Here is a 12141-nt window from a genome sequence, read left to right as displayed (position 1 = left end):
GGCGTGCAGGGAGCAGCACCCCCAGCCCCGCTCGGCACGGCACGGCACGGCACCCCGCTCGCCGGCACGGCGGGACCCTCGGCCGGCAGGTACGTGGGGGTGCAGGGTGGGGGGCCCCCGGGCACAGGGTGCCGCCTGGGCTGGCCTGGCTTGCACGGGTGCTGGCGGGGAGGGAGGTTTCAAGGTGCTGGGAGCTGGATGGCACCGGTGCTCCCGTCCCGGCAGCCACCCATGGGGGCTGCCCGGTGCTTGGACCCGTGTCCTGTCTTGGTGGGTGCTGCGATGGGTCCCTGCTCCCCCGGGACCGGCACTGGCCAGGGAAGGGGGGATGGGGCTGGGGGGTGGGGGCTGAGCCAGGCTCTGCCCCTCTCACCTCCAGTCCCCGAATTTGGGGGGCTCGTGGGGCTGTAACCCCGCTCTTGCCACCAAAGTGCATCCCCAGAGCCCACCGGGGCCAGCTGGGGCTCCTCCACCTCTGGTGGCCTCGCGACCCGGGCTGGGGGAACAGCGGGGCTCCCCCGTCACCCCCGTCCCCCTCCTGCCCACGGCTGCCCGTGGCATGGCTCGATGGGGACGAGGCAGGGGCAGCGCGGGGCGGTGGTGGGTCCCCTGCCCTCGTTACGGCCCCCTGCCTGCGCAGCAGCCACCCAGACCAATGCAGCCACCCAGACCAAAGCCCTCATTTCCCTGGAGGCGGCAGGTCCGCTCACACCCCGCAGCCACGGGGCTCAGCCCAGCGTGGCCGGAGGCTCGCCCTTAATCCGTGGTCACCGGCACAAAGGCGGCCGCAGCCGCTGCCCTCAGCCCCTCCAACCCTTCTGAATATGAAATGGCACCTGGCGCCCTTCACTTGGGTGCTGGGAGCCCTGGGTTGGGTGCTGGGAGCCCTGGGTTGGGTGCTGGGAGACCCTTTGGGATGATGGGAGGCAGCGAACGAGCTGAGCGGGTTGGCTTGGCTTGGCATGGCTCGGCTTGGCCAGGGGGGATTAATTAGCCGTGCTGGGTGCCCCAGTGTGGCAATGCCACCGGGATGCAGCGCGGCATGTCCTGGCGGGCAGGGATGCTGGCAGGAGCGGGCAGGAGGCCGCGGGGCCGTGTCCTCGTGTCCTCGTGTCCTTGACCTACTGCTGTGGCAGGAAATATGTTAGTGAAAAACGGGGTGCTGGGGCACCAGGGCGAGCTCCTGGGTGGCACCGGGCAGCCCGAGGTGGCACCGTGTGCTGGATCCAGCTGCCAGGGTGGGACGGGAGACACAGACCTGGAGATCTTTGGAAATCTGGCTCCGGGCAAGAGGCAGTCATGATGCTGAGTCAGCACCTCCCGCCTCCCCCCCAGCACCCCGGTGCTGAGTGGAGCTGGTGTCCCCGTCCCGGTGCCACCTCAAGGCCACGATGGGGCTGGGCATCACCAGCCAGCGCTTGAGAAACCAGCGCTGGAGCAAGCCCGGGGTGCAGCCGGGCGCCGGGCGGCTCCGGTGGGACGGCGATATTGCAGGGCAGAGATCGGCCACGTCCCTGCGCCAACCGCGCTGCCCTGGCACCGCCCGGGCACCGCCGCCCCTGGCAGGAGCCTCGCCGGTGCGGGGTTCCCTGTGTGCCACCGTGGAGCCCCCAGGTGGGGTGCTGGGGCTCCCCCCAGCCTGACCCCGCTCTTGGCTCTTCGCTCCGACACCCAGCTGGTCCCCAGCTCATTTAAGCAGGTTTTTCCCTCCGCGCTGCCCAGGGCACCCGGGTGCTGTGACCCTGGGGACCCACCTGTGGCCCTGGGGATCCAGCTGTGACCCTGGCGATCCAGCTGTGGCCCCAGGGATCCAGCTGTGACCCCGGGGATCCATCTGTGACCCCGGGGACCCACCTATGATGCTGGGGACCCAGCTGTGGCCCTGGGGATCCAGCGGTGGCCCTGGGCACCCAGCTGTGGCCCTGGGCACCCAGCTGTGGCTTTGCCCATGCAGCTGTGTGGTCCCACCCAGGCTGGTCCCAGCCTCCAGCGGCGCTGGCTGTCCCAGACGAGATCTCATCGTCTCCCAGATAAATGACACAAAATCTTCCCATCTGCACCGGCAGGACCTGCCGGGCCGGGGCGAGCGAGACGCGGAGGGTGCGTGGGGGGCTGGCGGAGGGGCAGGCAGCTGCCTGCCCCCAGCGCTTCACTGCCTGCCCCCACCCACCCTGACCCCCCTTAGGGACTGCTAAAGGGAAGGAGCCCAGCCCCAGGTGGTGCAGGATGAGGCCCCTCCCCAGGTGTCCCCTGGGGAAATCAGCCCTGGGGGCTGTGCAGGGGGTGACCCCGTCCCTGGCTGGGGACCCCAAGCTCAGCTTGTCCTTGGGCTGAGCCCAAAGCCGTGTCCCTGCCGCTGTCCCCATAGCCGGGCAGTGACACCAAACAGCTCTTAACTGGGATTTGCTGGCACGCTCCCGGCTCCCTCCCCGGCACCTGCTGCGTCAGCTGCTTCCCAGCCCCAAACCCGGCAATAAAACCCTTCTGGGGCAGGGACGCAGCCACGGCACCGCGACGCCTCCGCCGGCACCCCCTGAGCCAAGGCAGCCCGGGTGTCCCCGTCCCCTGCCCTGCGCCCCGGGTGTCCCCATCCCCTGCCCTGCACCCCAGGGACGCAGCGATGCCCACCCTGCAGCACCGAACACCGGGGTGCAGTAGCTGGGCGCTGGGTACCAGCTCGGCTCAGGGTGCCAGCGCCGGGTGATTAGTGCAGCTCGTTTTCTTGTGCCGATGGGGCGGACAGAGCTGTCCCACCTTTGCCAAGCATCAACAGGGAAGGTGCTGCTCAGGTCCCCATGTCCTCCTGCGCCCCCCCCGCTACCCCAGCCCTGGTCCCGCTCCCGGCCAGGCCCTTTTGCCCCGCGGAGCAGCTTCCCTGTTGCTTTTTGGGCTTGTTTGTTCGCTGCATTTGCTGACTCGGCGCAGCCCTGCTGCCCGCCTGACTCACCCCGCAGCTCGGGGCACGGCACGGCTCGGGGCATGGCACGGCTGCATCCTGCACACTCAGCCACGCCGTGCTGGGCTATGCCGGAGCCGGGCTCTGCCGGAGCCCACCTTGGCGGCGTGGCGGAGCTCCCCACCATCCCTGCTGGGTGCAGAAGGGTTGGTAGAGGGGTCCACGATACCCCCCACATCCCGCATGTGCCAGGATGAATGGCACGAGCACCCCGAGAACTGCAGAGAGCCCCAAAGCCACCTCCTGTGCTCATGGGACCCCCACAAAACATCCTGCAGGATCAGAGGGAGGTCCAGGGGGTTTGAGGGTCTGGCTCAGGGTCCAGAACTGCTCCCCGCAGGGTGGTTTCTGCTCGTCTCTCCCAGGGTCTCCTTCTCTCCCTGCAGCTCCTCCAGCCCCGGCGCGGAGGGGCCGAGCCTGGCAGCGTGCGGTGTTACGGGGCCGCGGCCCCCCGGCATGGATTCGCCGCTCGGGCACACCAAAACCAGGGGCTTCGTCTCCAGCGCGGAGCTGAGCATGAAGCAGGCGGTGGCGGGCGCTGCGGGGGCCGAGGGCAGGTCCCGCTTCCAGAAGGTCTCGCTGGTGTCGCGGCGGCTGGAGAGCGCGGGGAGCGCGCGGGGCCGGGAGGGGAGCCCCTCCCGCGTCTCCCTCCTGCTGCAGGCCTGGGAGAGGGAGATCGTGGAGAAGACGGCGTCGGGCCCCGCCACCCTGACCCACCGGGAACGCTCCGTCAGCCTCCTCAAGGACTTCGCCGCGCACGGCCCCGTCTTCTCGCAGGTGTATTCCCCCGCGCAGAAGCCGCGGCGGCAGGACGAGAGGGGGAAGGAGGGGGCCGATGGCAACGGCATCCCCCCACCCATGGGTGCCCCCCGGGAGATGCCCGTGCACAGGGAGAGCTACGTGCACGGCACCCTCCTCCCCACCCGCCCCGCCGAGCGCCCCGCGGGGGGTCCCGGTGAAGGTCCCGGTGCCCCGTGCATGGCCAAGCCCGGCTGCGTCCCTGCGCTGCCCAGGGCCAGGCACGTCACCGTGCTGCGGAGGGGCAGGGACGCAGCCGGGACTGAGCCAGGGCTGGCGGAGAGAAGGGAAGCCCCAAACGGGGTGCACGATGCTGCCGGCGCCACGATGGCCCCGGCGCAGCGGGAGAGCCCCGGGCAGGACGTCAGCGGCTTCGCTGGGGCCGCAGCGGGCAGCGGGAGCTCGCTGGGCACCGCGGGGGCCACCGGGCTCCCGGCCGAGGGATCCCCCAGGGAGAAACACTCACCGCAAGCCGAAGCCGCGCCGGTGAACATAACGCCAAGAGATGGCGACAGGCCCGGGGACCCACAAACCAGTATAACCAGCTCCCTGCAGGGTCCCTCGGCGGACGCCGGCGGCCAGGCTGATGCGGCTGGCGCGGGAGAAGGGAGCACGGCAGACGGGGATGGCACCATGTCAGCCACGCCACCGAGGACAGAGAGTCCCCCAGGAGCTGGTGGCACCCCCGAAAACCCCTCCTCGGAGGCGAGCGATGGTCCAGAGCCTTCATCCGAAGCACCAGCACCTCCGCGGGCTGAACTTGAGTTGGAGGGGGGCGAGATGACGGGGGAACCCCAGGGCATGGCCCAAGAGCCTGAGAGCAGCCCAGAGCCCCCTGCTGACCCCCCAGCCCCTGCCCCCCCAGCCGAGAGCCCCCCGGACACGCCTGAGGAGGACCCCGAGCTGCTGGCGGACATGGAGATCTTTGTGGACACGCTACGCAACATGGAACCCTCGGAGATGCGGAAGGCGCCCAAGACCCCGCGCCAGCCCCGGCCGTCGTCGCTGGGCCGCTGCGCCGCTCTGCCGCCCATCCAGGAGGACGGTGTGGCCCCCCGCGCCTCCCTCTCCCTGCCCAAGGCCCTGCGCGAGCTGCTGGCGTGGGGTCCGGTGGGGCAGCGGGAGGAGAGCCCCGAGGAGGAGGAGGAAGAGATTGAGAACCCCTACCTGAGCCCCCAGGAGCGGGCGCCGGGAGGGACCCCCCCTGGGGTGCCCGGGGACGGCTGGGCGGAGGGGGACTCGTTCCTGGGGACACTGAGGCAGGTGGGAGCAGAGGAACATGCCAAAGGGGGGGCTGGGGGCTCGGCCGGGCGGAGCGCGCCCTTCCGAGGGAATGTCCTCAAGGGCATGGCGCTGCTCTCCCACTTCTTGGAGCACCGGGCGGCTGCGGGCGACGAGGGCAAGCCCTACTCGCGCCTGGACAACAGCGTGCTCTACAGCCGCTTCGTCTGCCCCAGCGCCGCCCTGCTCGAGCTGCCCAGCAGGGACGGCGGGGGCACGGGCTCACCGGACCCCAAGGACCACAACGGGCTGGGCCCTGGTGACCACCCCAGCCTCGAGCTGGCCATGCTGGAAGCCCCAAGTCCTGGCTCCATCCCTCCTGACACTGAAGAGCCCGAGAGCGCCATGGCTCTGTGCCCAGCTGACGTCCTGGTGAGTGAATCCCTCAGTGGGCACCTGGGGAGATGCTCTGAGCTCCCGGGCAGGAGGGGAGGTGGTGGGGCCTGAATCCTGGAGTGGGATCTTTCCTTGTTCCCAGCATGTGGCTCGTGCTTCCCATCAGAGAGGCCGTGGGGTGAAAGCCCCTGGTGCGATGGGAGGGTACTGGGATGGGTGGTGGGAGGTTACTGGGATGGGTGACAGGAGGGTCCCAGGGTGGTATGGAGGGTATTGGCATGGGCGACGGAAGGGTACCAGGATGGGTGATGGGAGGGTACTGGGATGGGTGACACGAGGGTACCAGGGTGGGTGATGGAGGGTGTTGGCATGGGCGATGGAAGGGTACCAGGATGGGTGGTGGGAGGGCACCATCCTGGGTGGCAGGAGGGTCCCAGGGCGGGTGATGGAAGGGTACCAGGTCAAGTGATGGGATGGTGCCACCATAGATGATGGGAGGGTCCCAGGGCAGGTGACAGGAGGGTCCCAGGGCGGGTGACAGGGAGGCCAATCCCCAGCGGCGCAGGAATGCTCGAGGTGTGGCTGCTCGGGGCGGTGGGAGGGATGGGCAGACGCCAGACGCGAGGCTGCGGCTGTGGCTTCCTCGGGCTGTGGGGAGATGGCTGGTGCGGCCGGGTTCCCTGCGCGCTCCTCACGCGTCCGTCCCCTCGGGTGGTCACAGCAGGAGGACAAGGAGGGCTTCGAGAAGATCAACACGAGACCTGGCAAGGTACAGGGAGTGTGGCGGGGCCGGGCTGGGCTGGCCGGTGGGCGCACGGTGCGGTGTGGTAACACCTCTCTGCTGTGTCACCCCCTCCCAGATCATCCTCTTCTCCGAGGCCGGCTTCGCGGGCCACAAACGGGAGATCTGGGGCGACGTCCCCGACGCCACGTCCTGGGAGCTCTCGCACACCATCTCCATTCGGGTCATCCGAGGCGGGTAGGGGATGGCAGCAGGGCGAGGACATGGAGGGAGGGCTCAGCCAGGGCTCCCCGTGCCAGGGGTGGTGGCCAGGTCCCAGCGTGGGGTTCAGGAGTGACCGTCCCACCCATGTAATCACTGCAGCTGCCATCCAGCGTCACGGCGGTGGCAGGACGTCCCCACCCACGCTCTGCCCTGAGGCTCCTCCGTGGGGCTGCGGGTCAAAGCAGGCTGTCCCCCCCCTCCCCTCTTTGCTCCCACCCCGCTCCCAGGTGGGTGATGTACGAGAAGCCGCGGTTCCACGGGCGCAAGTGCGTGCTGGCCGAGGGGGACGTGGAGATCGACGACCCGTGGACGGCGTACGGGCAGAGCGGGCAGCCCCGCGGCAGCCGGCCCTTCCGCATCGGCTCCTTCAAGAGGGTGGTGCGGGTGAGCGCAGGGACCCCCCTGGAGCCTCCTGCTCCCCCTCCAACATCTCCCAGCACCCCCCAAGCGAGGGGTGCTGGACCCCCCGCCCCGTAACGCTGCTCTGCCCCACGCCAGGATTACCGCACCCCTGAGATCAGCCTGTTTGCGGAGGAGAACGGTGAAGGCGCCCGGCTGACGTTCACCGACTCGGCCGAGGACACGCGCACGCGGGGCCAGGCGCTCGCCGCTGCCTCCATCATCGTCCACTCGGGCCTGTGAGCAGGACTGTGGGTGCTGGGTGGGCTCCAGCACGGGCTGGAGCGGGGCGTGATGCCTTCCCCCTCTTCCCCAGGTGGCTGGTTTACTCCAAGCCTTTCTTCGATGACGATCCCTACGTTTTGGAGCTGGGCGGGTACCCCAATCTAAAGGCTTGGGGAGCGAAGGACCCGTCCATCTGCTCCATGCACCCCATCAGGCTGGTGAGTGCCGGCTGCTGGAGCGCGGTTACGGGGGTGCTGGGGCCGTACCCAGCCCTGGGCATGGCAGGCGAGGGCATCTCATGGCAGTTCCCGGGTCACTCGGTGTGGAAACGTGCTGACCGTGGCTTGGGCAAGCCCTCCTGTGGGTTAGTGGTGAAGGAAAGCAATAAAACCAAGTCCCAAAGAGCTTGTTCTTGAAGGAAAACGACCCAAAAACCAGCTCAGGCTTTAAAGAGGGGGGAACCCGATGTCCCTGTGCCATCCCCTCCCCAGCGCAGCCTCACTGGGGCTCCTTCTCCTTCCAGGGCTGCCCCGTTGTGGAGAGACCCGGCGAGCCGCAGGTGAGCACGGGGCCAGCACAGGGAGGCCACGGGGCCGGGGTGGCCGTGGGACCGCGCTCACCCCGCCGTGTCCCCAGGTGCGGATCTACGAGGCCGCGGGTTTCCAGGGCCGCAGCTTCACCATCAGCCGAGACATCTACGACGTGAAGCGCCTGCCCGGGCCGGCGCTGCCCACCGTGGGCTCCCTGCGCGTCCTGGGTGGCTGGTGAGTGGCGCGGGGTGGGCAATCCCAGCTGGGAAGGTGATGGTCACCCCCGGGAAAGGGCTCAGAGGAGCTGCTGGGGGCTGTGGGGTGGCTGTGGGCAGCTTGGGGGAGAGGGTGGCACTGGAGCGGTGTCACGGTGTCCTCCGGAGACCTCACTGCCCGCGTCTGCTTGTGCCACAGCTGGGTCGGCTACGAGAAGGAGGGCTTCCGCGGCCACCAGTACCTGCTGGAGGAGGGGGAGTACCAGGACTGGAGGCAGTGGGGCGGCTATAGCGAGGAGCTGGTGTCCTTACGGCTGATACGGACGGTGAGGGCAGGGGTGGTGGCATCGTTTGGGGACAGAACCAGTGTGGGCAGGGACACCAGCCCTGCCCCGGTCACATCCTCATCCCCCAAAGGAGCCTTCCCTGCCTGCCTCAGGCACCTGGGCACGGCCTGAGTCCCCCCAGACTCATCACACGCAGAGCTCTGGGTGCCCCGAGCTGCTCCCACTCTCCCTGGGGTCCCCAGGAGCTGCGTGTGTGGAGAGCGCCCGGCCCGCAGCCCCTTCCCCCCAACAGACCGAGGGGCTCGGGGCGGGGGGGTTCCTTCTCCCCGCAGGACTTCTCCAGCCCGGCACTCGTCCTCTTCGAGGCCATGGACTTCGAGGAGGGCCCGAGCGTGGAGCTGAGCGAGGCGCTCCCCGACACGCAGCTGGCCGGCTACGGCACCGTCACCCAGTCCATCCATGTGCTGAGCGGCGTGTGAGCGTGGGGACAGGGGACAGGGGACACGGGGGGGACAGACGAGGCTGGGGGGCTGAGCCAGCACCCATGTTGTCCTGGCAGGTGGGTGGCCTATGAGGGCACCAACTTCTCGGGCGAGCAGTACGTGCTGGAGAAGGGGGTGTACCGCAGCTGCGAGGACTGGGGTGCCGCCGATAGCCGCATCGCCTCGGCACAGCCCATCCTGCAGGTGAGAGCACCGGACACCCCCCGCCTCACCACGGGGACCCACCGGTGCCACCGCACGCTGGGCTGGTGGGGGACCGGGGCACGACGCCAACCAGCCGCGCTCTGTCTGCTTCCAGGTCGGGGAACACAACCTCCATTTCGTCTCCAAGGTCAGGGGCGGTGCATGGGGAGGGGGACATGCCCGCCCGGGGGACACGGCCCCTTGCGGGGTGGTGGCGATGCTTCTCCCCCCTCACCGAGCCCCTCCGCTCCCCCTCCCCAGATCCTGCTCTTCTCAGAGCCCGACTTCTTGGGTGACCAGGCGGCCTTCGAGGAGGACCAGGACACCTTGCCCACCGCCTTCGTCCCACGCTCCTGCAGAGTCCGCGGGGGCAGGTAGGGTGTCCCCTCCGGCTGGGGACAGGAACAGGGACATCACGCTGGCTGGCAGCCTGTGGGGGCTCCCCGGGAGGGTGGGCAGGGCGGTGGTCCTGGGGGGGTTCACAGGAGGGATGGATGCCCACCACGACGGCACACTCCTCCCCGCCAGCTGGATCCTGTTCGACGGGCAGGCCTTCGCCGGGGAGCAGCACGTGCTGTCCGAGGGCGAGTACCCCACGCTCAGCGCCATGGGCTGCCTCTCCTCCACCGCCATCCGCTCCTTGAAGAAGGTCCCGGTGGTGAGTGTTGCTGGCACCAGGACAGAAACCCCTCGGGAACCTCCTTCCTCCCCTCCCACGGGTACCCCTGTGCTGGCTCTCCAGACTTGGAGCCCTTCTGCACCCATGGGTGATCGCTCCTCCTGCTCACCCCACCTCACACCTCATCTCTTTCCCCCCATCCCGCAGTTTTTCTCCGAGCCCTCCATCTTCCTGCACGGGCTGGAGTGTTTCGAGGGGAAGGAGATCGAGCTGAACAGCGAAGTGCGGAGTCTCCAGGCAGAGGGGTTCAACAACCACGTGCTGTCGGTGCGAGTCAAAGGCGGGATGTAAGTGAGCCCCAGCCCTGCTCTCCCCCCGGCCAGGGGGTGACCACGCTCTGCCCGTCCCATCCCATCCCATCCCATCCCATCCCATCCCATCCCATCCCATCCCATCCCATCCCATCCCCTCAGCTGGGTGCTCTGCGAACACGGTGACTTCCGCGGGCGCCAGTGGCTGCTGGACTGCACTGAAATCACCAACTGGCTGACGTACAGCGGGATCCAGCATGTGGGATCCCTCTATCCCATCCGCCAGGTGAGTGCTGGGACGGGGTGCTGTCACCTGGGGGGGGTGAACCCCAAATCCCCGAGGCAGGCGGCTCACATGGAGCTGAAGAGCTGCCAGTCCCGAGGAAGTGGTGGCAGCAGCCCCGGGTGAGACGGGGGAGGCAGCGGGACGTGGCCCTGAGAGCGGCAGCACGCTGCTGACAGCTCTGGCCCACCAAAGGTCCCACCAGCCGGCACCGTCCCCCCCCAGATCCCTGTCCCCCGCCCAGGGAGCAGCTGCCTTGGTGGTGAAACGCTCCCCATGGGCACTCACCTTGCAAAACGCCCTGGCATCCCCACGGGGAGAGCCGTGCCCGTGCCAAGCTACAGGCCAGGGCCACAGCCATCCCCCTGGGGAGAGGCAGGGGGGAACAAGGGGGACCCTCCCAGCAGCCACCCCAGGGGACCAGCGTCCTCCCTTCCCACCAGCCGGGTGAGGCCCCTCCTCGGCCAGCCGCGGCGTGCGGGGCCGGAGGTGCAGGCAGCGGGGCTTTTTTGGTGCAGAAAGAAAGGTTTCTCTCTTTTCTTTTCCAGCGACGGATCTATTTCCGCATCAGGAGCCGGGAGCTGGAGCTCTACCTCTGCGTCCCCGACGACGTGGAGGACATGAAAGCGGGGCGGGTGGTGGTCTCCAGCCTGAGCGAGCAGAGCAACTCCGTCTGGTACTACGAGGATGGGCTGATCAAAAACCAGGTCAGGGCTCACGTGTGACAGCCAGTGCGGCGGAGGGGACCAGGGGAGCCCCTTGCAGGACTCCTGGTGGGGGTGTCCCCACCCCACAGTGATCTTTTAGGGCTTGTAACAGCCTTTTCCAGCATCTACCCTCAGCCTCAGCCCCAAAGATTAGTTGATTCTCTGCTCCCCAATTCTCCCCTGGAGATGTGAAGGCATCTCTGCCTCACCTGAGTGGTTTTCACCACCCTAATTGTCCCCACCTCTCACTGAGAGGTTTTTTTTTGCCATGTCCCACCCCAGAATCAGGTGCGTTTACAGGGGAAACCCCTCCGAGATCCAAGCCTTTGCACCAGGTGGAGGCGATGGAGAGGAGCAGGCTGACCTGGCCACCGCCGCTCCTTGCAGGTGGCCCCCAACATGAGCCTGCAGGTCATCGGGCCGGCCGGGAAGGGTGCGAAGGCCGTGCTGTGGTCCGAGAGCCGGCTGCCGCGGCAGACCTGGAGCGTCGATTCTCAGGGACGAATCCACAGCCAGATGTTCGAGGACATGATCCTCGATGTAAAGGGTGAGGCCTCGGTGCCGGCACAGCGGCTGCTTTTCCAGGGACCCTCAAAACCGGGATGTTTGGCCGTGAGATGGGGCACCCACCCCTTCACCATCTGCCCTCCTGAAGCTCTCCCCTCGCTCCGCAGGCGGCCGATCCTACGACCGGGACCACGCCATCGTTTGGGACGTGGCTGAGGAAAGACCCACACAGATCTGGGACATCCAGGTGCTATGAGGAAGGCAGTGTGCGGCCCTTGTGCCCAGAAGTGCCACAGAGCGGGACGGGGACACCCTGCCAGTGTCCTCACATCAGGGTGGGAGGTCTCCTACCCCCCACGTGCTGCACCAAACACCCCTCAGCTGCAGCTGCTGCTGTGAAGGATGCCCACCATCCCCTCCATCGCTTGGGGAACCATCCCACCTCCCTCCCGAGGAGCCCCGTACGTGGCTCACGAAGGACCCCATGGACACGACTGGCACAGGACCCTCCGGAGAGCGGGAGAGCCCCCTGCCCGCCAGCTTCCCTCTCCGAACTGTATTTATGTACGTGTGTAAGATACGGCCCCCTCGTCCGGGCCAGCTCTGCCTCGGTGGTTGGTGTCCTTGTCCTTGCCACAACCTGGCAGCCCCCACACTGGGGAGCTGCCCCCCACCCCAGCACCTTGCCCCCCACGGGCCCGATCCTGCCCCCAGGATGGGAGCCCGGTGCCCTCTAGTGTCCACTGGCCCCAAGCAGCACCAGGGCCCTGGGTTTCCAGAAGGGAGGCGCAGGCCAAGCTGTGCCCCCCCAGATCACCGGGGCTGCCGGACCCCCCCAGCTCCAGCTCAGGGGGGAGCCCAGCCTGCTGGTGCTGCGGGCTTGGGGTGCTCCAGCCGCATCACCCCAGGGTGAGCTCTGCTTCAGCAGCGTTCAGCGTCCACGCTGCAGAGCTGTGTCATGGCTCAGGTCATTTGTCTTTGAGATCCCCAGGACA

General features: G+C 68.2%; 1 protein-coding gene across 1 annotated transcript; it reads left to right on the top strand.

Annotated features, from left to right (window-relative positions):
* The first annotated feature begins 3412 nt into the window (after window positions 1-3412).
* CRYBG2 (crystallin beta-gamma domain containing 2) lies at window positions 3413-11402 on the top strand. The gene is made up of 19 exons (XM_068418026.1): window positions 3413-5407; window positions 6093-6140; window positions 6232-6350; window positions 6605-6761; window positions 6876-7015; window positions 7093-7219; window positions 7525-7560; window positions 7638-7765; window positions 7946-8072; window positions 8366-8508; window positions 8593-8719; window positions 8835-8867; window positions 8981-9093; window positions 9248-9377; window positions 9546-9685; window positions 9812-9935; window positions 10481-10639; window positions 11027-11186; window positions 11314-11402. Exons 1-19 carry the CDS (start codon window positions 3413-3415, stop codon window positions 11400-11402), a joined length of 4095 nt encoding a protein of 1364 aa, XP_068274127.1.
* The last annotated feature ends 739 nt before the right edge of the window (window positions 11403-12141 follow it).

This window comes from Nyctibius grandis, chromosome 24 (genome assembly GCF_013368605.1).
Source record: "Nyctibius grandis isolate bNycGra1 chromosome 24, bNycGra1.pri, whole genome shotgun sequence".
Classification (NCBI taxonomy): Eukaryota; Metazoa; Chordata; class Aves; order Nyctibiiformes; family Nyctibiidae; genus Nyctibius; species Nyctibius grandis.
The sequence above is the reverse complement of the archived record's forward strand: the minus strand, read 5'-3'. Positions and strand labels throughout refer to the sequence as shown.

What these genes read in the sequence shown, in the direction of transcription:
- CRYBG2 (XM_068418026.1), top strand. Translation starts at nt 3,413, where the DNA reads ATGGATTCGCCGCTCGGGCACACCAAAACCAGGGGCTTCGTCTCCAGC. An exon ending in GTGCGAGTCAAAGGCGGGAT is followed by an intron (nt 9,686 to 9,811) that starts GTAAGTGAGCCC and finishes CCATCCCCTCAG; the next exon opens with CTGGGTGCTCTGCGAACACG. An exon ending in CCCTCTATCCCATCCGCCAG is followed by an intron (nt 9,936 to 10,480) that starts GTGAGTGCTGGG and finishes TTTCTTTTCCAG; the next exon opens with CGACGGATCTATTTCCGCAT.